We start from the raw sequence: 27,843 nt of genomic DNA, 5'->3' as shown, positions 1-27,843 counted from the left end.
CGCTATTGCTTGATTTTGAGACTGGTCTCCGCCCATTTGATGCAAATAAGTATCTTACAAATCCTCAGAAATGGGCTGAGTGTATTAATTGAATTGGGTAATAAACATATAAGAATTTAATTCCTCTAACACTGGTTTTCTGATCTACGCCCCTACCTTTTTTTGTGTGTTTGTATGTGTGACCAACAGATGCATATCTGTATTCCCAGTCATGTGAAATCCATAGATTAAGGCCTAAGACATTTCATTTTGACTGATTTCCTTATATGAACTGTAACTCAGTAAAATCTTTGAAATTGTTGCATGTTGAGTTTATATTTTTGTTCAGTGTCGATATCCTACTCCCATAATTCAAACAATGAAAATACCAAGACATATTTTCTTTACTTTCACCTCTTAAAAAAACTCACAAATTCCCCTAACCTCAATGTTTTGAGCTATGAATTGAGTAGGTGGATGACCTCTTGCAAAGTAGTCATACATTTGAATCAAACAATTATTAGGCTACATAGCACTCTCTAGATTGGGAAGAACAGACTAAGTACTGTGAAAACCAACCTATGAAACAGAACCGCCTCGGTCTCCCCAATTCACTGTTTGGTTATTGGCCGTTCAATCCCGCATCAAATCAAATGTATTTATATAGCCCTTCTTACATCAGCTGATACCACAAAGTGCTGTACAGAAACCCAGCCTAAAACCACAAACAGCAAGCAATGCAGGAGTAGAAGCACGGTAGCTAGGGAAACTCCCTAGAAAGGCCAAAACCTAGGAAGAAACCTAGAGAGGAACCAGGCCATGAGGGGTGGCCAGTCCTCTGCTGGCTGTGCCGGGTGGAGATTATAACAGAACATGGCCAAGATGTTCATAGATGACCAGCATGGTCAAATAATAATAATCACATTAGTTGACGAGGGTGCAGCAAGTCAGCACCTCAGGAGTAAATGTCAGTTGGCTTTTCATAGCCGATCATTAAGAGTATCTCTACCGCTCCTCTAGAGAGTTGAAAACAGCAGGTCTGTTGACAGGTAGCACGTCCGGTGAGCAGGTCAGGGTTCCATAGCCGCAGGCAGAACAGTTGAAACTGGAGCAGCAGCACGGCCAGGTGGACTGGGGACAGCAAGGAGTCATCATGCCAGGTAGTCCTGATGCATGATCCTAATGCTCAGGTCCTCCGAGAGAGAGAAATAAAGGGAGAGAGAATTAGAGAGAACATACTTAAATTCACACAGGACACCGGATAAGACAGGAAAAGTACTCCAGATATAACAAACTGACCCTAGCCCACCACACAAACTACTGCAGCATAAATACTGGAGGCTGAGACAGGAGGGGTCAGGAGACACTGTGGCCCCATCCGATGACACCCCTGGACAGGGCCCAACAGGAAGGATATAACCTCACCCACTTTGCCAAAGCACAGCCCCCACACCACCAGATGGATATCTTCAACCACCAACTTACCATCCTGAGACAAGGCCGAGTATGGTCCACAAAGATCTCTGCCACGGCACAACCCAAGGGGGGCGCCAACCCAGACAGGAAGATCACGTCAGTGACTCAACCCACTCAAGTGACGCACCCCTCCTAGGGACGGCATGAAAGAGCACCAGTAAGCCAGTGACTCAGAGGCAGAGAATCCCAGTGGAGAGAGGGGAACCGGCCAGACAGAGACAGCAAGGGCTGTTCGTTGCTCCAGAGCCTTTCCGTTCACCTTCACACTCCTGGGCCAGACTACACTCAATCATATAACCCACTGAAGAGATAAGTCTTCAGTAAAGACTTAAAGGTTGAGACCGAGTCTGCGCCTCTCACATGGGTAGGCAGACCATTCCATAAAAATTGAGCTCTATAGGAGAAAGCCCTGCCTCCAGCTGTTTGCTTAGAAATTCTAGGGACAATTAGGAGGCCTGCGTCTTGTGACCGTAGCGTACGTGTAGGTATGTACGGCAGAACCAAATCGGAAAGATGGGTAGAAGGAAGCCCATGTAATGCTTTGCAGGTTAGCAGTAAAACCTTGAAATCAGCCCTTGCCTTAACAGGAAGCCAGTGTAGGGAGGCTAGCACTGGAGTAATATGATCAATTCTTTGGGGTTCTGGTCAGTATTCTAGGATTCTAGTATTCTAGTAATAAACTGAAGTTTATTTAGTGCTTTATCCAGGTAGCCGGAAAGTAGAGCATTGCAGTAGCCTAACCTAGAAGTAACAAAAGCATGGATTAATTTTTATGCATCATTATTGGACAGAAAGTTTCTGATTTTTGCAATGTTACATAGATGGAAAAAAGCTGTCCTTGAAACATTCTTGATATGTTCGTCAAAAGAGAGATCAGGGTCCAGAGTAACGCCGAGGTCCTTCACAGTTCTATTTGAGACGACTGTACAACCATTAAGATTAATTGTCAGATTCAACAGAAGATATCTTGGTTTCTTGGGACCTAGAACAAGCATCTCTGTTTTGTCCGAGTTTAAAAGTAGAAAGCTTGCAGCCATCCACTTCCTTATGTCTGAAACACAGGCTTCTAAGCGAGGGCAATTTTGGGGCTTCACCATGTTTCATTGAAATGTACAGCTGTGTGTCATCCGCATAGCAGTGAAAGTTAATATTATGTTTACGAATGACATCCCCAAGAGGTCAAATATATAGTGAAAACAATAGTGGTCCTAAAACGGAACCTTGAGGAACACTGAAATTTACAGTTGATTTCTCAGAGGACAAATCATTCACAGAGACAAACTGATATCTTTCCGACAGATAAGATCTAAACCAGACCAAAACTTGTCCGTGTAGACCAATTAGGGTTTCCAATCTCTCCAAAAGAATGTGGTGATCGATGGTATCAAAAGCATTACTAAGGTCTAGGAGCACGAGGACAGATGCAGAGCCTCGGTATGATGCCATTAAAATGTAATTTACCACCTTCACTAGTGCAGTCTCAGTGCTATGATGGGATCTAAAACCAGACTGAAGCATTTCGTGTACATTGTTTGTCTTCAGGATGGCCGTGAGTTGCTGCGCAACAGCTTTTTCTAAAAGTTTTGAGAGGAATGGAAGATTCGATATAGGCCGATAGTATTTTAAATATTTTCTGGGTCAAGGTTTGGCTTTTTCAAGAGAGGCTTTATTACTGCCACTTTTAGTGAGTTTGGTACACATCCGGTGGATAGAGAGCCATTTATTATATCAACATAGGAGGGCCAAAAACAGGAAGCAGCTCCTTCAGTAGTTTAGTTGGAACAGGATCCAGTATGCAGCTTGAAGTTTTAGAGGCCATGATTATTTTCATCAATGTTTCAAGAGATATAGTACTAAAACACATGAGTGTCTACCTTGATCCTAGGTCCTGGCAGTTGTGCATACTCAGGTCAACTGAGCTTTGGAGGAATATCGCAGATTTAATGAGGAGTCTGTAATTTTCTTTCTAATGAGCATGATCCTTTCCTCAAAGAAGTTCATGAATGTATTACTGCAGAAGTGAAAGCCATCCTCTCTTGGGGAATGCTGCTTTTTAGTTAGCTTTGTGACAGTATCAAAAACAAATTTGGGGTTGTTTTTATTTTCCTCAATTAGGTTGGAAAAATAGGATGATTGAGCAGCAATGAGGGCTCTTCGATACTGCACGGTACTGTCTTTCCAAGCTAGTCGGAAGACTTCCAGTTTGGTGTGGCGCCATTTCCGTTCCAATTTTCTGGAAGCTTGCTTCAGAGCTCGGGTATTTTCTGTATACCAGGGAGCTAGTTTCTTATGACAAATGTTTTTAGTCGTTAGGGGTGCAACTGCATCTAGGGTATTGCGCAAGGTTAAATTGAGTTTCTCAGTTAGGTTGTTAACTGATTTTTGTCCTCTGACGTCCTTGGGTAGGCAGAGGGAGTCTGGAAAGGCATCAAGGAATCTTTGGGTTGTCTGAGAATTTATAGCACGACTTTTGATGCTCCTTGGTTGGGGTCTGAGCAGATTATTTGTTGCGATTGCAAACATAATAAAATGGTGGTCCGATAGTCCAGGATTATGAGGAAAAACATTAGTTAAGATCCACAACATTTATTCCATGGGACAAAACTAGGTCCAGAGTATGACTGTGGCAGTGAGTAGGTCCGGAGACATGTTGGACAAAACCCACTGAATTGATGATGGCTCCGAAAGCCTTTTGGAGTGGGTCTGTGGACTTTTCCATGTGAATACTAGTCACCAAAAATTTGAATATTATCTTGTTAGGGCCGTGGTTCCGTGGTGGGAACATAAATCACCGAAAATGTTCAAGAGCGCCACCTATAGTGGTTGATAAAACTCAAACTTTCATTAAAATTGACATACAATGTACTGAATTAAAGCTACACTCGTTGTGAATCTATCCACCAAGTCAGATTTGTAAAATGCTTTTCGGCAAAAGCATGAGAAGCTATTATCTGATAGCATGTATCCCCCAGAACACAGCAACGTCACCTAACGACAGATTTTGCGATAGCCGGGGGCTACTCAAACGCAGAAATAAAATATAAAACATTCATTACCTTTGACGAGCTTCTTTCTTGGCACTCCTAGATGTCCCATAAACATCATTTTGGGTCTTTTTTCGATTAAATCGGTCCATATATAGCCTAGATATCGATCTATGAATACTGTGTGAACAACGGAAAAAAATTGCTTTTTCTAACGTAACGTCATTTTTTTAAATTAAAAAAGTCGACGATAAACTTTCACAAAACACTTCGAAATGCTTTTGTAATGCAACTTTAGATATTAGTACACGTTAATAAGCGATCAAATTCATCAGGAGGCGATGTAAATTCTATAGGTGTCCGTCGGAAAATAATGTCAGGAGAAATCTCAACCAAAACATCCGGTCAGAGACCGGAGGGAATCGGTTCCCTTGTGTCGGTTTGACCAAGAATCAAAGCCGAATCAAATGACAAGACTCTAGACATCGTGTGGAAGCTGTAGGTACTGCAACCTCGGCCTCATTTAATCCGGTTCACTTTGAACAATTCCTGGAAGTAGCGCATGGATATTTATTTCCATTTTCAGTGATCAGATTTTCCTGCACTTTTCGATGAAACGCACGTTCTGTTATAGTCACAGCCGTGATTTAACCAGTTTTAGAAACGTCTGAGTGTTTTCTATCCACACATACTAATCATATGCATATACTATATTCCTGGCATGAATAGCAGGGCGCTGAAATGTTGCGCGATTTTTAACAAAAAGCTGCGAAAATTCGCAACTTCCCTAACAGGATTTATATGCTATGACTATAATGTCCGATAGGAATTCAGGGAACTCAGTGGGGAACGCTGTATATGGCCCAGGAGGCCTGTAAACAGTAGCTATAAAATACGATTGAGTAGGCTGCATAGATTTCTTGACTAGAAGCACAAAAGACAAAAACGATTTGCTATTGTAAATGTTAGCAACACCCCCGCCTTTGCGGGATGCGCGGGGGATATGGTCACTAGTGTAACGAGGAGGTGAGGCCTCAGTTAACACAGTAAATTCATCATGCCATGTTTCAGCCATGTTTCAGTCAGGCCAATCACATCAAGATTATGATCAGTGATTAGTTCATTGACTATAACTGCCTTGGAAGTGAGGGATCTAACATTAAGTAGCCCTATTTTGAGATGTGAGGTTTCACAATCTCTTTCAATAATGGCAGGAATGGAGGAGGTCTTTATTCTAGTGAGATTGCTACGGCGAACACCGGCATGTTTAGTTTTGTCCAACCTAGGTCGAGGCACAGGCACGGTCTCAATGGGGATAGCTGAGCTGACTACACTGACTGTGCTAGTGGCAGACTCCACTAAGCTGGCAGGCTGGCTAACAGCCTGCTGCCTGGCCTGCACCCTATTTCATTGTGGAGCTAGGGGAGTTAGGGCCCTGTCTATGTTCATAGATAAGATAAGAGAACCCCTCCAGCTAGGATGGAGTCCGTCACTTCTCAACATGCCAGGCTTGGTCCTGTTTGTGGGTGAGTCCCAGAAAGAGGGCCAATTATTTACAAATTATATCTTTTGGGAGGGACAGAAAACGGCTTTCAACCAGCGATTGAGTTGTGAGACTGCTGTAGAGCTCATCACTCCCCCTAACTGGGAGGGGGCCAGAGATAATTACTCGATGCCGACACATCTTTCTAGCTGATTTACAGTCTGAAGCTATGTTGCGCTTGGTGACCTCTGACTGTTTCATCCTAACATCGTTGGTGCCGACGTGGATAACAATACCCCTATATGCTCTACACTCACCAGTTTTAGCTTTAGCCAGCACCATCTTCAGATTAGCCTTAACGTCGGTAGCCCTGCCCCCTGGTAAACAGTGTATGATCGTTGGATGATTCGTTTTAAGTATAATACTGCGGGTAATGGAGTCGCCAATGACTAGGGTTTTCAATTTGTCAGAGCTAATGGTGGGAGGCTTCGGCGTCTCAGACCCCGTAACGGGAGGAGTAGAGACCAGAGAAGGCTCGGTCCAGAAGCCATGAGAAAGTTGTCCGGCTGTTGGGGACCATGCGAGGGGATTTATACTACTATCCGAACTTACTGGTGGCACTGGTGGTCGCTGTTTCATCCTTTCCTACATTGAAATTACCCTTGCCTGACGATTGCGTCTGAAGCTGGGCTTGCAGCACAGCTATCCTCGCCGTAAGGCAATTGTTCTCCTGTATATTATGAGTACAGTGAGCTTCAGCTGTTGGAATTCCTGACGAACCATGTCCAGATAAGATGTCCGGAGTGACATAGTTGAATTTTAAAAAGTTGAGTAAGGGAAAACTCTAAATATAAACGGTAATGAAAAAGTAAAAACCGTAAAGTTGTCAGTTAGCAAAGTAAGGTTAGCAAAGTAAGGTTATGCACAGCAGCACGTAAACAAGCCTGCAAGTTGTGAACAGGCCGTGGCTCGGATGATTGTACTTGATCATCTTTTTGCCCTTCCTGTGACATCGGGTACTGTAGCTGTCCTGGAGGGCAGGCAGTGTGCCCCCGGTGATGAGTTGGGCGGACCGCACCACCCTCTGGAGAGCCCTGCGGTTGCGGGCTGTGTAGAAGGGTGGTGCGGTCTGCCCAACGCATCACCGGTTGGACGTACTGCCAAATTCTCTAAGACATGGTAGAGAAATGAACATTAAATCATCTGGCAACAGCTCTGGTGGACAATCCTGCAGTCAGCATGCCAATTGCACACTCCCTCAAATCTTGAGACATCTGTGGCATTGTGTTGTGTGACAAAACTGCACATTTTAGAGTGACCTTTTATTGTCCCCAGCATAAGGTGCATCTGTGTAATGATCCTGCTGTTTAATCAGCTTCTTGATATGCCACACCTGTCAGGCGGATGGATTATCTTGGCAAAGGAGAAATGCTCACTAACAGGGATGTAAACAAATTTGTGCACAAAATTTGCGAGGAATACGCTTTTTGGGCATATAGAACATTCCTAATCAAACGTATTGCAAGGGAAACGAAAACAAGATACATGTTGCAGTAGGCTTTTCGAATAATGCTAAATGTATCCTTGACTCTATCCAGCTAAGTAAACAATGCCAGCTCTGTTGCTAAAGGTAACGTGTCAGCCTATTAATTATGAAAATATAAACAATGACCTGTTACTTGGCTATTCAAAATCAAATAGGCAACAAATTCACTATAGACTAACTCTTCATTTGTTTAATTTAGGCTAGACCAATTACAGAACATTCGGAAAGTATTCAGACACCATGACTTTTTCCACAATTTGTTATGTTATGCCTTATTCTAAAATTGATTTAAATGTAGTTTTTTCCTCATTAATCTATCACAATACTCCATAATGACGAGGCGAAAAACAGGTTCAGACATTTCCGCATGTTTATAAAAAAAAATGGAAATATCTTATTTACATAAGTATTCAGACCCTTTGCTCAGGTGCATCCTGTTTCCATTGATCATTCTTGAAATGTTTCTACAACTTGGAGTCCACCTGTGGTAAAATCAATTGGTTGGACATGATTTGGAAAGGCACACCTGTCCATATAAGGTTTCATAGTTGACAATGCACGTCAGAGCAAAAACCAAGCCATAAGGTGCAAGGAATTGTCGGTAGACAAGATTGTGTCGAGGCACAGATCTGGGGAAGGGTACCTGGGGAAGGGTACCGAAACATTTCTGCAGCATTGAAGGTCCCCAAGAACACAGTGGCTTCCATCATTCTTAAATGGTAGTAGAATAACACGGAACGCAAACTGGCAGCGCGCATGCGGCATCGTGCGCTATCGTGCATACATTTATTTATTTTATTATTATTATTTTCCCCCTAAACCAAACGCGATCACGACACGCAGGTTAAAATATCAAAACAAACTTTGAACGAATGACATTAATTTGGGGACAGGTCGAAAAGCCTTAAATATGTATGGCAATTTAGCTAGTTAGCTTGCACTTGCTAGCTAATTTGTCCTATTTAGCTAGCTTGCTGTTGCTAGCTCATTTGTACTGGGATATAAACATTGAGTTATTGAGTTATGCACAAGGTCCTCTACTCCGACAATTAATCCACACATAAAACGGTCAACCAAATTGTTTCTAGTCATCTCTCCTCCTTCCAGGCTTTTTCATCTTTGAACTTATATGGTGTTTGGCATCTACACTTTCATAGTATTACCACGACAACCGGCAAAACAGTTTGTCTTTCAATCACCCACGTGGGTATAACCAATGAGGAGATGGCACGTGGATACCTGCTTCTATAAACCAATGAGGAGATGGGAGAGACAGGACTTGAAACGCGATCTGCGTCAGAAATAGGAATGACTTCTATTTTAGCCCTTGGCAACGCAGACACTCATTGGCGAGCGCGAGCAGTGTGCAATAATTGAATAACATAGATTCCTAAATTTATTGTGCAATGCTCGCGCACGCGACGCGAGCGGTGTAGTCAGCCTCTGAGGCTGTAACGTAACAAAATTTGGAAAAAGTCAATGGGTCTGAATACTTTCCAAAGGCACGGTTTGTACCAAAGATACCTTAAATAAATAAAAATGTCATGTTTTTCTGCCATATGTGCAGTATTGTATAACGACACAATCCTTATTTTAATTCAGGTATTTTTCTTCAGGCTTAGGCTCAAATAAAGTCCTATGCTTATGCATAAGCTGTCACATCTGCTCCTGCAACCCCCTCTACTGCTCATCCTGTGTCTCCTTAACCTGCCGCCACTCCCCCAGTACTCTCTCTTTCTCCCTCTCTCTCTGTGTGTGTATGATTGTGTGGGCGGAGACAGGTATGCTGGAGTCAGAGCAGATCCCCACCAGCTACTATTCAGATCCTGTTATCCTGTTATTGCCACCATGGCCTTTTTTTGCCTTTACCTCCCTTATCTCACCTCATTTGCTCACATCGTATATAGACTTGTTTATACTGTATTATTGACTGTATGTTTGTTTTACTCCATGTGTAACTCTGTGTCGTTGTATGTGTCGAACTGCTTTGCTTTATCTTGGCCAGGTCGCAATTGTAAATGAGAACTTGTTCTGGTTAAATAAAGGTGAAATAAAATACATTTAAAAAATCCTGTTGTGCCTGTTTTCCTTGCCTGACGCTGTTTTCCTCTCCACTACAGTTCTGCCCTCTCTGACTGTGGTACCTGTTTCCAGTCCCACATCTCGTCATCCTTTTTCATGGTATCCAATTGGTAGTTACAGTCTTGTCTCATCGCTGCAACTTCCGTACAACTCGGGAGAGGCAAAGTCGAGAGGCGTGTGTCCTCCGAAACACAACCCAACCAAGCCGCACTGCTTCTTGACACAATGCCCACTTAACCCGGAAGCCAGCCGCACCAATATGTCGGAGGAAACACTGTACAACTGGCGACAGTGTCAGCGTGCACTGCGTCCGGCCCGCCACAGGAGTCGCTAGTGCATGATGGGACAAGGACATCCCTGCAGACCAAATCCTCACCTATCCCGGACAATGCTGGGCCAATTGTGCGCGCCCCATGGGTCTCCCGGTTGCGGCCGGCTGCGACAGAGCCTGGACTCGAACCCAGAATCTATAGTGGCACAGTTAGCACTGCGATGCAGTACTTTAGACGACTGCACCACTCGGGAGGAAAACCTGAGAGATCTGAGGGAAATCTTCAGCTTTGCTAAGATCATCTTACAAATTATTCATGAAAACTGAGCTGTCCCTCCTACAATTAGCTGGCTACTTCTTAAATGCTCAAGGCGTGCAAAAACAAAAGATAGGACAGGTGAATAAGATTGCAAGTTTAAACTTTTATTTAAAATATAGTACAAGGATATTTTGAGTTTGGTGGGGCGTGGACCTGTACATTATCAACAACAAAGCTGTATAAATTCAACGCCATGGCAACCTGCAAGCAAAACATCACATGACCTGTACTAGCCTGGGTGCCAGTCTTTTTATGCTGTACTGCCAACTCCTTGTCATTCATTGTCATGCCATAGAGCACAAAACAGACTGGCACTCAGGCTAGACCTACTGTATACAGTTTGGCCATGTTTGTGTCAATGTAAAAACTGATAGATCTCTTGAAGATATATCGTATGTCATTTTATACACATGTAACTGCCAAATAAAGGAAACACCAACATCAAGCCTCTAGATTTCAGTCCAAAAATAAATCATAAGGAATAAGGTATCTATATCTGAGAGGAGAAAACTCCAATAAATAAATACATTTTAAACCTATGTTTCGTCATGTTATTTGGGACCAAACTTTTTACAACCTATTTTTTTTACAGGCCGATACTGGTTTACCTTCAGACGACTCCCCTGAAGCTTGGTTTGAAATCTAAAATGATTGTGGGGGCTGTCTTGTTAGACTTCAGTGCAGCTTTTGACATTATCAATCATAGTCTGCTGCTGGAAAAACTTATGTGTTATGGCTTTATAATGTGGGAAAAGAGTTACTTCTCTAACAGAACACAGCGGGTGTTCTTTAATGGATGCCTCTCAAATATAATCCAGTTAGAATCAGGAATTCCCCAGGGTAGCTGTTTAGGACCCTTGCTTTTTAAATTTTTGCTAGCGACATGCCACTGACTTTGAGTAAAGCCAGAGTGCCTATGTATGCAGATGACTTAACACTCAACAAAGAGCTGCAGTTAGTTTCAGAGTGGGTGGCAAGGAATAAGTTAGCCCTAAATATATCTACAACTGAAAGCATTGTTTTTGGAACAAAACTCTCACTAAACCCTAAACCTCAACTAAATATTGTAATAAATCATGTGGAACTTGAGCAAGTTGAGATGACTGAACTGCTTGGAGTAACCCTAGATTGTAAACTGTCATGGTTAAAACATATTGATACAACAGTAGCTAAGATGGGGAGAAGTCTGTCCATAATAAATTGCTGCTCTGCCTTCTTAACAACACTATCATCAAGGCAGGTCCTACAGGCCCTAGTTTTGTCACACCTTGACTACTGTTCAGTCATATGGTCAGGTGCCACAAAAAAGGACTTTGGAAATTTGCAATTGGCTCAGAACAGAGCAGCACGGCTGGCCCTTGGATGTACACAGAGAGCTAATATTAATAATATGCATGTCAATCTCTCGTGGCTGAAAGTAGGAGAGATTGACTTCATCACTACTTTTATTTATGAGAGGTATTGACATGTTGAATGCACCGAGCTGTCTGTCTAAACTACTGTCACACAGCTTGGATACCCATGCATACCCCACAATACATGCCACAAGAGGTCTCTTCACAGTCCCCAAGTCCAGAACAGACTATGGGAGGCACACAGTACTACATAGAGTCATGACTACATGGAACTCCTTTCCACATCAAGTAACTCATGCCAGCAGTAAAATTTGATTTAAAAAAAACATATTAAAAAAACACCTTATGGAACAGCGGGGACTGTGATGCAACACAAACATTGGCGCATACAGACACACACGATAACATAAGCACTACACATACACATAGATTTAGTACTGTAGATATGTGGTAGTGGTGGAGTAGGGGCCTGAGGGCACACAGTATGTTGTGAAATCTGTAAATGTATTGTAATGTTTTAAAAATGGTATAAACTGCCTTAATTTTGCTGGACCCCAGGAAGAGTAGCTAATAGGGATCCATGATAAATACAAATACACACACACACACACCCTTTAAACCCCTATTTCAAAATAATGGGCAACTGGGCATTTTTATACATTACCCTTAGCATGATGTGATGTTTTAATTGCTCAGGAACCACATATGTGTGGAAGCACCTGCTTTCGATATACTTTGTATCCCTCATTACTCACATGTTTCCTTTATTTTGGCAGTTACCAGTAGCTTTCACTAGCATACATTTAATTGGTTGTACTGTATAAGATTACATATGTACTGTATATAAAGTGCAAAAAGAAATTAAAACACTAAAAGTGAAGGCTTGGGCCTGAAGTGCTGTTTGGAAGAGTGTGCAAAACATCCATGTGTAGAAACATACATCATCATCGGCACACGACCAGCTGGTTTAACAACTAGATGCCTGATTCACACTAAAGGGCTAAGCCAAGTCTAGCCGAGCTGTACTGAGAGGCCTGGTTATACATCTATCACAGTTCCTGAAACCATGCTAGAAAGCACAATGTGAAAATAAAATATCCAAGCCATAATAGTTTGGTTCGACCCTACAGTGTGAATCAGGAAACATGGTATCTGAGTTATGTTCATTAGAGCATGGAAGGAAACCTTTCAAAATGTTTTGCAATGGAACAATAACATAAGGGTTCTCCTTCAAATACTCATTTCGATGTATCACATATGGGGATTCGCTAGGATCACCAATACTCTTGGAAGGGCCAATAGAAATCATATGTTGGAGACAGAGTGGAAAATGAGGTGAGCCCCTCATCTTCTTATAAGGAGCCACTCTCCAAGCCTATGGTCATTCTCGTTCATCTTCCTCGTGAGGACTATTGCTCTCTAGATCTCAGCATGACTGGAGCCCTGTTTCCTGCTTATTTGCTCTGAAGCGAACCGTGTAGGATATTTTTGCTGAGCGTAGCTCTTCAGACCCTGTTGAGAGGTTGAGTACTGAACGAAAGGTTTTTGCTTTGTGTCAATTGCTTTTCTACTTCTCAGTGAATACAGGATTTGTTTTTTATGAATACAGGATTTTGAATACTTCTTCCTTCAGATACATTGCCTGCTCTGTCTAGAGAGAGCCCACTTCCCACATCTATCCGGACTGACTTGCTGCACCCTGATAGAAGTGAAGACCCTGTGAGGGCCATGGGAGACCCCATCCCAAAAACGGTGACCACGCCATTTGGGGCGGGAGAGCTGATAAACCAATGAAATAGAGGGATGCCGTATGCTTTTTCAACTATGTTACCTACCCTCCCTTTTCCGTCTACACAGAGCAAGGGAATAGGACCTCAACCCTCATCTTCGAGCCCCTCGATGGCCAGTGACTTTCGGGCAGCAGTTATACCCTACTCACAACCAGTCCTGGCAGCTATTGGCGCATGCAGGGTTTATACCCTAGCAAACAAAGCAATTCTCTACTCTCTCGGGGCATAGCTGGTGACATAATTTTAAAAATATTTTTTTTAAATTTTAAGGAAAGAAATGCAGGTCTTCGACTCTTGAAAAAGAGGGCCAACCTCCTAACCGCATGCTCTCTGTTTTACAGAAGTGGTATGACTAAACAGATCGTTTCGTCCTACACTGTGTTCCATGGTCTTATGCTCCTCGCAGGACTTTTTTGGACAGAGAGAAGGTCTGGTGGACCAATGCGTCAAACTTGTTGGCCTTCGTTAGCCAATACAGAAAGAACGGGAGAAACTCCCATTGCATAGGCATTGGCTTAATCGACTTAATCTACCAACCAATCGTCACCCACAACACCTTCCCCTTAACCCTCCCCACTCTTTGCAGTCATGTGATTCTCCAAAATTAAATGATGACAAATACATTACTCAGTAGGTCACTCACATAAAATTCTATGGTCACTCCCACTAAGGCCAACTTTGAATCGTTGATATCCAAGGCTTATATTGCACCATGCGCAATAGCCTAGGGATGAGGTTACTCAACCTGGGACATGTCTATTGTGCTTAAGATTCTTTCACAGCAGCTACTAGCCGCTGAGAAGCAATATTCCTCCATCTTTTGCTTTTGGCGTCCCTAAAGTGAGTGTGTGGACAGTGCTCTACCAGCCACTGTTCACACCCGCATTCTGCCCCAGGGTTTTTCAGGCTAACCCTATAGCTAACCCAATCCTTTGGTCCAGGTCGACAATTTATTTTTGTCGCACCTTGGAGCCTATAAGGGCGTTCCTGTTGTTGTCCAGTACACGCATTGCACATCTACTTGGATTGAACGAAGGCTCAGGCAAGGGTGTAATGCTTTCAATCATTTGGTTACCACCCTCGAAAGAGACATATCTCATTAAACTGAGATTTGCGCACCATGTTTTGGGCTTCCCCTCACTTTGTTATGAAGTTTTCCCAACAACTTGTTTCTGCAACTTCTTGCATGCGCACTTCCTCAGCTTCGGAGCCTCTGAGGGTTGCTGATGTTGGGACTACCCTGGCTTCGGTGAGCATGTTTGCGATACGAGAGTTGGCCATATCACCATAGAGTATGTGATACATTGAAATTAGTATTTGAAAGAGAACTTAAGGTTACTTTCGTAACCCTGGTTCTCTGATATAAGTGAGATGTATCACAGCATTTCACTGCTCACAAGAGTGCGAGGAGAAGCCTGCTTGAGAATGACCAGAGGCCAGGAAAGTGGTTCCTTATAAGGAGTTAAGGGGGATCAGCTCCTTCGCCACTCTACCTGTGTCTCCAACAGACGCTTTTGATTGGTCCTTCTGAGAGTAATAATAATAATAAACAAAAAACAGAGATCAAAACAAGACAATGCGAGACTAGGCAAGGCACACAATTGGTCCAGCTTCGTCCGGGTTTGGCCGGTGTAGGCCATCATTGTAAATAAGAATTTGTTCTTAACTGACTTGCGTAGTTAAATAAAGGTTAAATAAAAAAAATTGGCCCGGCAGCAATGTTCCAACATCAAGTGGAAAGCGTTCCCAGAAGAGTAGAGGCTGTTATATCAGCAAAGGAGGACCAACTCCATATTAATGCCCATGATTTTGGAATGAGATGTTCGACGAGCAGGTGTCCACATACTTTTGGTCATGTACTGTATGATACAATGCATGAAAGGCTTTATCAATCTGTGCAATATATTGAGTTGTACAAATATAAGTCAATATGAACTACAGCTGAGAAGAGAAAAAACACCATTGTAAGGTTCTGTATTAAACCATTTAATAAGGCATTTATAAATTGTGTGGTCACCATTTATTAATCATTACGCCCACATTTATAAACCATTTACTAATAATTAGTAAAGTATTTTTGCAGTCCCTAAAGTGAGCACTATTTATACTTTATGAATATTTTATAAATATTTTGAGTGACATGCCATTGGTAGACATTCCTGCATGATTAATGATTAATAAATTATGAGCAAGTGGTTTGTAAATGCCTTATAAATGCTTTATTATGGACCCTTAAAATAAAGTGTTACCAAAGCTATTTAAAATCCCCCTTATTTATTTTACAATTAAAAATATAACGTTTGTATCACTGCTCCTCCTTCCTTAACCGAACTTAGCACCACTGGGTCTCAAGTAGGATTCTCAATTTCCAGTAACTCTACCAAAATTCTCAAGTTTTCCAGAATTCCTGGTTGGAGGATTCTGGATTTCTTGCTTCTACCCTCCTGATTCTGGGAGTCTTTCAACCTGAATTTCTGGAAAACCTGGGGAATCTTTGGAAAGTTATCAGAATGTTGCAACCCTGATCTCAAGGTTTCATGCCTCGAAATATGAAATTACCTGAAGAAATAAAACTGAGCCTTTCCTTTTTTTTATAGAAGAATAACAAGGCATCTCTTGTCATTTTAAAATGTAAGAAAATATAAGCACGGTTAGTTACACTAGATGACCTGCTTTTTAATATATAGTTCATAGTTGTCGTTTTTATCTTGTAGGCCTATCTATAAGGTCTCTTAGTTATAAAAGCAAGTGTATTCAGCATCACAGTTATGTCTCGTCAATTTGACAGGTGAGCAGAGAGAGAGTAGCCTGGTTCCAGGTCTGTTTGTGCTGTCTTATGGTCCAACGACCATAGTTGGCTATACAGCACAAACAGATCTGGGACCAGGCTAGAGAGGCTAGTGGGGTCGCCTGGTCGGTCTGTTCACCAGGTCGGTCTGTTCACCAGGCCATCTATTGGTGCTGGGACCCCTGAGGAGAGAGAAAGAGCGGTGGAGGGTAAAGGCCCAATGCAGACGTTTTTATGTAAATATCAAATCATTTCTGGGTAACAATTTACATTAAATTGGCAAAAAATAGCTTAGCAAAAAACAGTGTTTTGTTTTTGCTAGGACTGTCTGGGAGTGGTCTGAGTGGGGAAGGGAAAACTGAAAACTAGCTGTTATTGGCAGAGAGTTTTAGAAGTCTTTGTAATTGGCCTATTAACCAATTTACTGCATGGTGATGTCACAATGGAAAGCCGAAACTCCCGCCCATGCAAACCTGCTGATTAGAACATCCTATGTAGATTGTATTTTCAAAAAGAAACCATCAGGAAATAACACTGATCACATGGTTTAACACTTTTACAGTGTTCGTTTAACCAGCTGTTAATATTATACAAAACACAGGAAAACTGAATTTTTTTGTGTACTGAGCCTTTAAAGCATGCTCAGAACTTACACACAGCGTTATTATACCTAGAGTGTGCACCTCCTATCTTTCCATTGATAGGCTGCTGTGACATTTTTGGCAATGTGCCCTATAGGTTTTATAAATCTGTGACCTTACATCATCACTATTTGTTTTAGCTAAGCCCTGAATTTGGCACAGTTGCCTGGTAAACTATATACCTGGATCATTTCAGTTGGAACTTTATGATCATGCCTATAATAACAGTCCTTACCGTGTTGGTTTAAACCAGAGGGTTTGAATCTCGCTCAGGACCTTATGTCCAGGACAGAAATTGGGCCTTCGAAATAAGAGCAGATCAGTGTCATGCCTATTACACCTTACTGAGTTCTTTATGATAAGTGACCACGTTTACATGCGCACAGTATTCCGGATAGTAGCTCGTAACTCCTATAGAATTATGCATTTCTTGCAGTAAAATGATACCACAAATGTTAATTTTGTCTTGAGAAGAGGAGTGAAGAAATATGATTTATTTCTTTCAGCATCTCAGAAAATGTGAATGTGCGTGTAATGTTATCTTTGACACTGTTATGCAAGCAGACAGTATTTCAACAACATAAAATATGTTCCCAAAATGAACTGAAGCCTTATCAGAAAGGTTTCAATCGTTTTCACAGCTTTTCATTTCCTTAAAACCGGTCAAACTGATGGCATTTGTACATTTTGCACAGGACAAATCATTCCACTGTTTTGGAGTTTTTTGCGTTTTCTCCCCGGTCCCTAAACGAAACAGACAACTTTACCGGTATTAATTAGGTTACTAACACATTCATTCTATCAATGTAAGACATTATTCTGGTGAGCACTATTTTATTTAGTCTTCTTGGGTAACAAGTTATGACAGAAGAGAAGCTGCATGTATCTAACTATACTGTAGTTGACAAACAAATGGTCTACCAAATATCAGAAATTATAATATGGCCTACCAAATGTCGTAAATTATAAGCGGAAAGTTGTCTAAATTAGGAGTGAAAGTAGCCAGTAGGCTATACGGTCCAGTACGGAGTATCAGCAAAATGTATTATTATGGAATTATGGTGTATCGAACTGCGAAGGTAGCCTACTTTTTGAAGTGATTTGTTTGACAATCAGATGAAAACATCATCACACAACACCCATGATATGCGAAATTGAGCCTACACAGACCGCAAAAAACAACCGTAAATGGGATAAGATGTTTACATGCCACAGTATCCAGTCTAAGATCAGCATATATCCTAGGCATCTTATCCGGCTTTCCTACAGCCAGGATAAAAGCTTTTCGGGTTATTGTAAACCGGATATGATGTTTGTGTGTCAACTCGAAAACTGAATACTTGAGTATCCAGAATAATAAGGGAATATTGGTCTGCATGTAAACGTGGTCACTGTGATCAACTTACTGAGTTGGTTCTCTTGCGTTTCCAGCAGTCAGGGTTGAGTCTCTTCTGCTCGTCAGCCAGAGCCTTGGCCTCCATGGTGTACATCCTCCTCTCCTCGTTCTTCATCTTCTTCCACTTATCACCCAGGATTACACTGATGGCTCTGTATAGGGACACAAGGACATACTATAATTTATACCATAATTCATTCATTCATTCAATCACTCATGTGTGTGGAACTTTATTAATTACTGTGAGAGACAACACTCTTTTCTCTGCTACTGTAATCCTACCTGTGGCTCTGGTCTAAAGCAATAATCTACTCAGAGACGTTCCTAACATAGAGATCCTTTCATTTTGTAAACAATTTGTCAGAACAGGACGAATGTACTACTGACCATCCCCCCCAGAAAATTACGTTTTACACGCATGCACACACACACGTTTGGTCTGCCTACCCACCTGTTATCCTTCCCAGGGTACATCTGTGTGTACTCCAACCGGTACTTCTTAGCGAAGAGCATGAAGGCGTTCATTGGCCGCTTGCATTTGGTGTGTGTGGCCCCGCCAGGGGCTGTCCCTGAGGTATTGTTCCTGTTTGATTTGCTGGTGGAGGAGGGGTGGAAGGAACTGGAGAGTTTCTCTGGGTCAGGGGAGACAGCGCCACTGCTGGACTGGGAGGTCCTACGCTGCCTGGCCATGCTGCTCAGCACATAGACAGCTGAAGAGTCCAGAGGGGTGAAGTCATAACTGGAGAGGGATATGAAGAGATAGGGAAGATTAACACAATTTATATCATTTCACTAAAATCTTATCTACTGTGTCATACTGAGGCATTGATATTGTCTAAATAAACTAAGCCCTCGGGAGCATATACCAGTGTGCAGACATTTTTGTTTAACATTGGTATTATTCTGTACCTCCTGAAGGTGTCGAAGACAACCGAGTCGTCACAGTTTATGGAGTCTCTGTGGCCTGGAGGAAGACATAGGTCCCCCACCTGCATCTCATAGCAGGGGATACCGTGCTGCACCACCGTCAGGCTGGGATAGAATGAGGACCAGCCTGGGACAGGAAGAGACATGGAATTGTAAACATTTTTTTTTAAATACACAAAAAATATGTACATCTGGCCTGTACTATAAGGCCCTATCACCATACAGTCTCAAATATTATTCTACCAATAGGCCTATCCGCTTCCATGGAACATCAAGAGCTGAACATTTGCTTAATCAATCTGATGATAGTGACGGCAGGGTAGCCTAGTGGTTAGAGATTTGGACTAGTAAACGAAAGTTTGCAAGTTCAAATCCCCGAGCTGACAAGGTACAAATCTGTCGTTAACCCACTGTTCCTAGGCCGTCATTGAAAATAAGAATTTGTTCTTAACTGACTTGCCTAGTTAAATTAAGGTAAATAAAATATCTAGGACTTCAGACTAATACCGCCTGCATTTATCATTTTGCACGCAGTTCCAGTTTGCCATGTTCCCTTAACTGATTCAGTTATCTTGTTAACAATTCAAAGACATTTAGTTATTTTACCTTTGTTTTTCACAAAGAAGGGGTGATCAAATCTGCACTCTGCCGTTAAGAGGCCATCTTCTGGCGAGCCGGGGTCAAAGGTGAGTTTGAGGACAGCCTGGCCGTACGACACGTTCTCCTCGTGGGCCACTAGCTTCAGACCTTCCGAACCGTAGCTCTGTAAATCAATCAACATCCAGAGAAAAAAATGTGAGAGGGAGTCTAGCCAATCATATCAGATCTGGTTATTAGCAAGGGCATGTTCATAAGGCATCAAACGGAAGAAAACAAACAAACAGGGAGGGATTAGTTGGATTTTTTTTTTTTTGCTGTAAAACTTTTTGCTACCTTTCGGGCAGTGGACGGCATTATTCTCTCATCATCATCTGACTCGTCGTCAGAGTCTCCCAGGTCCTCAGCCTCTTGCCACTCCTTGTTAGAACCCCTGTGGAACCGCAACCGGGTGCCTGAATAGGAGGATAACAGCAAAACATTTAGTCAAATAGAGTAAGTAGAGAGAGAGAGACAGATATTTCTTCTTGCCTTGAGACTTGACGCTTCTTATTGATACATCCTTACTTATTACCAAGAAGTACAAACCGTATTGGCCTGTCATACTGCTGTCTAAACACCAGAGGCTGATATTTCCCTATGAATTTATGTTCACTCTGGATTAAGTTAGCAACTCACACAGAGGAAACACAGGCTTAAAAAAAAGAATATATTTAATATAACACTTTTCATTACAGAGTTATCTCAGCTCTACTGAGGAATAAAATAAGTGATATACAATAAAAACAACATACATCTAGAAACAAGGCAGGTAAAATAGCAATAGTAGGCTAGTTGCTAAATACATTTTAGTTTGGGATTAGGACAATGAAAAAAACTGTGTCTAGAGAAGTGGGTTTTAATAAGGCCCGTTTTAAAAGTTCTGAGTGATGGAGCGGCTCTCAGATGGTCAGGGAGAGCATTCCATAGGCGAGGGGTAAGGGAGCAGAAGGCTCGGTCCCCCATAGTACGGAGACGTGTCTTGGGCACTTGAAACAGTAGGGAGTGGCTGGAGCGGAGAGTGCGTAGTGGCTCGCTGATTGAGATGAGGTCACTGATGTAGGTCGGGCTCAATCCATTCAAGGATTTAAATATAAGCATGATGACTTTGAAATCGATCCTGTTGTTGACCGGTAGCTAGTGGATTTGGGTCAGGATCGTTGTAATGTGGTCTGACTTCTTGCTCTTGGTTAGGACCCTGGCAGCACTGTTCTGGATTAGTTGGAGCCTCTGTAGTGATTGCTGGGAGGCCCCCAAACAGCACATTGCCGTAGTTGATCAGAGAGAAGATGAAGGCATGAATGAGTTTCTCTGTATCTGGCTGGGAGATGGTATGACCCGGAGAGATGGAATAACTATGTTTTACACACTTGTTTTATGTGGGCATCGAAGGACAGAGAAGAATACAACTTGACTCCTAGGTTGGAGACGACATTTGTCATGACTGTCCTGACCAGGTCAGGTTACAGGAGACCACAACCCTACAGATTACCCTCACGCCCCTGGTAAATCTCAGGCCACAGACAAATTCCTTTGTCCTGTTACTATGGAGAACCAGCCTCAGAACATTAAACATGAAATAAAAGGACTTTGGAACAATGGTTTCCGTCAGCCACAATGGTGGTCAAGACGATAGATGGGAATATGAAAATGTATGTCATTTTTGTTTTGTTACTAAAGGTTAATAGATGACGTTATTACGAAAACATTGTAATGTGAAGAGTTTTCCTAGTATATGTTTGATGTTTATACATTGTACGTTGTATGGAAAATATCAAAATCAAAGAGAATGTTTTGTTAGTTGTCTAAAATTGGATTTGAATCAAATCTAGACCTTGCCTCATTAACTTGGTACGCCCAGAGAATTGCCCTTAAAGGCGGTTACGCCCAATTCTGACCCAAGGGGTCACTCAAACCTGTGAGTATAGAATTTACAGGAAGACTACCTGACCCAAGCTGCAGCAAGGTCTAAAAAGTCAACAAACCCAGAACGCAACGCAAGATTGAAGACAAATAAATAATTTTCTATCCAAGCTACGGATGAGTAGCTTGGAGAGGTGCGCCGGAGTAGTGCGTCATCGAGCAGCCTGGACGGTCCACGCAGAGAATCCTCGGAGATCATCCCCACGCAATTACATCATTATATTCTGACCCATAAGAGCGACAGTTTGGGGCAAGGCTAGGGTTAGAATAGCATAGCTGACAAATTCACCCAAATGTATATTTCTCTTGTGTACTTTCTTTTTTCTCTCTCTTTTGAAATCCCCATTTTGGGTAACGCGCCATAGTGTGTTGGTCCGTTATACTAAGTTCTAATCAATAGCCTATAATGTGTTTTGTCTATGCGTATCTTTTATTATAATTTTAGCTTTTTAGTAAATAAATATTCAACTAAGATTGGTGTGGTACGAACTCATTGGTGAGACCCGGGTCCGTGCAGATTCACGGGCTATACAACGTTCAGAACGAGATTGGTAGAGGCAACTGGTTAATTAGCGGCTGTTGTAAAAATCGATATTCTGATATTCTTTGAGTTAATTTGGGAAATAGAAACTCAATAAAAACTAGTTTTCCCATGGTGCCCCAGGTTAATGAGTTAATCATTGCTTGATTCAGTTAATCACGCAATTAGAAACTTGTAATCATTCGATGAACAACAGTCGTCACATTAACTAATACAACGTCACGACACAGTGGACAGGTGGATGGCCTAGCCATTGACTGTAAGGCAGATGTTTCCAGCACTGATGACCTGCTTGGGTGTCCCAATAAGCATAGCCTCAATCTTGCTACTGATCAACTGGAGGAAGTTCTCTTTCATCCATGCCATGCCACATATCTGTGATATGTTGCCTGATACAGTCCTGAATCCAGACTGCACAGCCACTTGTTATCAATGTGTTAGCTAGGCTTTTTCCACAAGTAAAAGGTAAATGCACTCAAGGCCATAATTCTAGGAAAAGCTTATCAATTTCTCTCTGTGTATGTGTGTGTGTGTGTGCGCACGCCTGCGTGCATCCATACCTTTCAGGAAACAGTGCCAGGCAGTTGAGGGCCAGGAGTTAGACCAACCCATGTCCTCATCATCAGAGAAGGATGACATAGAGAACACACCAGACTCTGACTCACTGCTGGCCTGAATGGGGATGTTCAAACAAAGAGAAACATATTACAAAACAGTTGAATAGCACGTCATAAATTGCAGTTGTTGTCGCAAAGTTATAGAACAGTTAAATTGCCCTGAATGAAGCATGCCCATCAGGGTTGGCCAAAGCCACTTCAATTCAGTTCATCAAGGAAATTCCTAAATTAATTTCCAATCCATAGATAGAACATTTTAATTTCAGTGAGGGATTTCAGTTTACTTCCTGAATTGACTAAACTAAAATGGAATTGACCACAATGAACACTAATGGTCATACATAATCTTGTAGTAAATAGTCTAGGTGACGTGACACGTACAAAAACATTTTATTCATTCATTCAGTATAGGAGTGGAGAGGGTGATGGGGTCCACACACAGGAAATGGTTGAACTGAAAGGTAAATGGTGAAAGGTCGTACTCTGACACGTCTGCTGCGCTCCCTAAGGTGACCCCTAGAGGGGCTGGGTGCACTGCTAGCCAGGGGAGGTCGGGCGTAAGAATGTAAACTACGACTGGTGGCAAAGATGTGCATAGGAGACGACCTGATGAGAGGAATAAAGAGAAATACATATCAATTATCAATACATTAACAATCTAACACCATCACTTTGCCCGTCCATGAGACAACCTGATAAGGAGAAATACAGATATACATATCAAATTCGACATATCAAACATCAACCTAATGCTTTGTTGATGTGTGGCTCTATCTGTGTGTGTATGTGTGTGTGTGTGTACCACGTGCCTTTGTGTGACATGCATGTGTATTGTGTACCACGTGTGTGTATGCTACAGTAAATGAGTGTGCATTTGCATTGTCAACCCCTAAACACAACAGGTACCTCTTGATGGGAGGAGGCTCCTGCAGTAGGGGGCTCTGAGGGCTGGTGGCGATGTTAGCTAGCTCAGTCAGCCAATTGGTGTGAGGGTAACCAGCTATACAGTCCTGATGTGACACCCCAGTTCCCACATGGAACAGCCCCAGAGAGGACTGGTTCTCCTCTACCTCCTGCAGCTCTGGCAGGTCATCTGGAGCGGGAGGGGAGTGAGGTTGGTCAGGGTTGTGCTTATAAGTGTTCAGAATATAATTAAATAGAACATTCCTGTCCTTTATGGTAACACTTTACATTGCAGTCTTATACCTGTATACTGTGTGTGTGTGGACATATTACATAATAGCAGATATTTACCATACTCCATGGGAGTAGGGGGGCAGCCAGGTGATGAGGACAGAGCCTCATTGCATTTCAGAAGATCAAAAGAGTCTTCCATTCTATTTGCATCCATCTTGTTTTTCTCAACTTGTTCAGTCTTATTAACTTCCCATAACATATTACGCCATGTCAGCTGGAAAGTCTGTAGACAGCCACTGGAGACAACGATAAATTACAATTTCAGAATCTGACCACAACAGGTATATATATAAAACATACAAAATTACGAATTAATATTCTTTGAATTATTTGGTTAAACGCTAGGCCTATGTAATTTATGTTTGCATTGAATATTAATAGGTGAATAATAAAAAGCACTGGTTAAAAAGCATAGATGACTGCATTATTCTACAATTACGAATCCCCATTTCCTGTGGCAATAACACATTATGGCCATAATAAATCAAATCAAATCTACAGGTCATTAAATAGGGGATAAAATGCCTCCATATAACAAAGTCCTTTGTCTGTGTAGACTAGATAAAGAACAGTCATGTGATCACATGCGTGCAGCCCTTGTTTATAAGCTTTGGGAACTTCGCGCACGCGCACCAGAGCTCATTCATTCATAACTGCGTAACAAGCACTAGTCAATAACGCTGTTATGATCATACAAAAAATCACAAAATATCGAGAGAAAATAGCAATATTATTTCATAGATAAAGGCGAATTGAGAAATATCAACGTGGCATGCCACCTAGTCTGAGCAATGTAGGCTACATTATAAAGGATCAGCTGAAGACAATAACAAGCTTTCTGCTTCATAGCTGTGGCCAAATGAAATGTAGCCATTTTTTTTAGGTTATCGTAGAAACTTAAATTGTAAAGTTAAGATTATATCTAATGTTAGGCTTTATTATATTTATTTATTCTAGATATGGCTTTCTAGATATCCGATAACTAATATTGTGCAATTTATTTCTTGACATTTTGATTCTTGGAAAACTAACTAAAACATAGAATGACACTTATTACTCTTAGAAATGTGAAACGTTAACATAGCCTATAGCCAACTGTCCAATTACTTTTTTCTATAATGCAATATGTTATTGTGTTGAGTGCTGTCACAAGTGAATAAGCTTTCTTGTCTAATAGCTAGAAAATAACAAGCTCACTTGTAAACAAAAGAATGTCAACAAGTTCAGACACGACACCGCTTGCGCCCCACTGTTCGAGATTGTCAAATGAATGAACCGAAAATGTACATCGAGTCCGAAGTTTTTTCCCGAAACATTGTTTTACTACCTTTAAAGCAGGCTGTATTTGTCACTATATTGATATATAGCTAGCAATCTGCTAGCCTAGCAAGCTAATGTTACAACCAAAATAACAAACATAACAATGAACAAAATATCTCTAGAATAAATTGTCAATTGACATCGAACGGTCGAATGACAACTGTCCCACTCTACCAAACTATACGCGCTGAATAAAGAAAATTACACTGCTTATTTCTCAAGATTAGTTAGACTTTTGTTTCTTAGAAATCTGTTATTTTACCAAACCTGTCGCCATCAAGTAACTCTCTGGCTTCATTGAAGGGGTGGGAAGGAATACTTCCAAAACCGGTCATCTATTGGTGGATAAAAACGTCAGTAAAGTTAATCTCTAATCGTTATTGGTGGGTTCATGACAGCACTAAAAGGGCCTGGTTTGGTTTGTTAATCAAACGCCCATTGGCTGAATGTGCACGTCCGTATTTCCCAGAAACAGATGATTGGTCATAACAAGGAGAATACAATTAATCCTTTGTTATTGAAACTCACAGGAATGTTTTTATATTATCTCTGTTGAATAACAGTGTAATATCAACATTGTCTGAACTCATTTTAACAAAGGTTTGCATGTTATGAAGAGATCCAAATACAGTATTCTCTTTTTCCCCCGTTTTTTTCTTAACAACAAATCAATACAGGAAGTACATGAGGGAACACAAGTATATATGGATAATATACAATGGACAATTGAGCTAGGGGGTACAATATCACATTACACAAGGACCTTAAGGGACATACATACACTTATAATTCGTACAGCTTTTTGTTAGTAGAGTATTCAATTTTCAAGCAAGTTCAATTGCTTTTTGTAGGGTAAGAAAATGTGTTTTTTTGTTTGTAAATTTACATTTGTGAATATGAAATTGGACCAAAAGAATAATGAAATGAATTACATAAAAATGTTTCAGCTTATTCCTATCGTAGGTAAAGAATCCAAGCAGTACATCTCTCCACGATAGTGTACATCTCTCCACAATATACCTTCATAAATGTGTTCAATTATAAATCTACTGATGTCTTGCTACAGTTTTCTTACATGAATACAATGCCAAAAAGGATGCAACACTGTTTCTGGGTGGTCATTACAAAAGGAGCAATTTGAGTTAATGTTTTCCTTAAACTTCTTCATATAGTGGTTGGCAGGATAATATTTATGAACAATTTTAAAGGAAACTTCCTTAATTTTGTTAACAAGTAGGTATGTGTGTGGCAACCGCCAAACTTTTTTCCAACAGATATTATCAATAAATCCATTCCATGGCATGACATCCTGCTGAAACAACGTTCGTATCGCTCTGTTGTTGAATGGACCAAAAGAGAACAAATCTTTCCTACTGATGAGTCAACAGGGTCAACAGAAGGTAGGCTCTGAGGGTCAGGTCTGGACACGCTCCTGAATAATAAAGCAACACCTGAGGGAATGGCATCTAAAACAATTGCAAAATCTTTAGGTGTTACAGGGAACTTGTAAAGTGATAAGAATTCCTTATAACTGAGTAAAATACCCTCTGCATTTACCAGTTGGCTCACCAATAGGATATTTATTCGGAACCAATATTCTAAAAACAAAGAAGTATTTTTATACAATATATCCCGATTATTCCATATAATATGTGTGGAGAAAAATTAGGCCCATGACAAGGACCATGACAAGAAAACCTGCCGATGAAAAGCAGAAACTTTCACTGGAACTTTGTCAATATTATAATTGCAAAGGTCACCAAAAGTAGAGAAGGCATGATGAGGAATAAAATTCCAGATAGAAGTGGGTCTTCTTAAGAATTATTTTATCCAATTGATATTAAAACTATTATTTAAGGTAGTAACGTCCAGAAAATTCAGCCCAACATTCTCATAAGTTTTCATTACAACAGTTTTCCTAGTGTAATGGGTACGGTTTCTCCACAGAAAGTTGAAAAGGTGTCACTGTCAAGTTCTGACCTTTATTTCCTTTGTTTTGTCATTATTTAGTATGGTCAGGGCGTGAGTTGGGGTGGGCAGTCTGTCTGTTTTTCTATGATTTGGGGATTTCTATGTTTCGGCCTAGTATGGTTCTCAATTAGAGGCAGGTGTCATTAGTTGTCTCTGATTGAGAATCATACTTAGGTAGCCTGGGTTTCACTGTTTGTTTGTGGGTGATTGTCTGTTAGTTGCTTGTGTCAGTACAGTTCTCATTATAGCTTCACTGTCGTTATTCGTTTATTGTTTTGTATAGTTTGTATTCAGTGTTCAGTGATTTCTTTAATTAAAAAATCATCATGAACACATACCACGCTGCATTTTGGTCCGCTTCATACGACGATCGTGACAGTCACACAATCTTTGACAGCCATGAGTTCACATTTATTAATGTTAAGATATATACCAGACTCTTTGGAAAAGGATTGTAATCACATTGTTCGATATGGGAATTTGGTTAGCATCTTTCAGAAAAAGTGTAGTATCTGTCACGCCCTGGTCTATGTATTTTGTGTTTTTCTTCATGTATTGGGTCAGGCCAGGGTGTGGCATGGAGTTTTTGTATTGTGGTGTG

The 27,843-nt window shown here is 41.3% G+C and overlaps 1 protein-coding gene across 5 annotated transcripts; it reads right to left on the bottom strand.

The window, feature by feature from the left end:
- Positions 1 to 365: 365 nt before the first annotated feature.
- On the bottom strand, positions 366 to 25,600 carry LOC115109728 (HMG box-containing protein 1-like). Of its 5 annotated transcripts, XM_029635004.2 has the most exons (12): positions 25,534 to 25,600; positions 24,009 to 24,187; positions 23,661 to 23,847; positions 23,237 to 23,360; positions 22,698 to 22,809; positions 19,971 to 20,089; positions 19,644 to 19,800; positions 19,020 to 19,164; positions 18,562 to 18,849; positions 18,121 to 18,262; positions 16,950 to 17,015; positions 10,224 to 16,255 (listed from the first exon to the last, which is right to left on the bottom strand). In XM_029635004.2, the coding sequence occupies exons 2-11, from the start codon at positions 24,148 to 24,150 to the stop codon at positions 16,992 to 16,994; spliced, it is 1,440 nt and encodes a 479-aa protein (XP_029490864.1). In that variant the 5' UTR covers positions 24,151 to 24,187; positions 25,534 to 25,600; the 3' UTR covers positions 10,224 to 16,255; positions 16,950 to 16,991. The 5 variants fall into 5 exon arrangements, with proteins under 5 accessions (XP_064865973.1, XP_064865975.1, XP_064865974.1 ...); XM_065009901.1 differs by lacking the exons at positions 10,224 to 16,255; positions 16,950 to 17,015 and adding an exon at positions 366 to 1,172; XM_065009903.1 differs by lacking the exons at positions 10,224 to 16,255; positions 16,950 to 17,015 and adding an exon at positions 366 to 1,172 and having other exon boundaries at positions 25,539 to 25,593.
- Positions 25,601 to 27,843: the final 2,243 nt, after the last annotated feature.

This window comes from Oncorhynchus nerka, linkage group LG25, assembly GCF_034236695.1.
Source record: "Oncorhynchus nerka isolate Pitt River linkage group LG25, Oner_Uvic_2.0, whole genome shotgun sequence".
Taxonomy (NCBI): Eukaryota; Metazoa; Chordata; class Actinopteri; order Salmoniformes; family Salmonidae; genus Oncorhynchus; species Oncorhynchus nerka.
This window is presented reverse-complemented; position numbering and strand designations above follow the sequence as displayed.

Excerpts from the sequence above, each read along its gene's own strand:
- LOC115109728 (XM_065009901.1), bottom strand. The coding sequence starts at position 24,150 with ATGTTATGGGAAGTTAATAAGACTGAACAAGTTGAGAAAAACAAGATG. Across the intron at positions 22,810-23,236 it reads AGCGCAGCAGACGTGTCAGA|GCCAGCAGTGAGTCAGAGTC; the intron begins GTACGACCTTTC and ends ATCCCCATTCAG. Across the intron at positions 20,090-22,697 it reads CTGGCACTGTTTCCTGAAAG|GCACCCGGTTGCGGTTCCAC; the intron begins GTATGGATGCAC and ends CCTCCTATTCAG.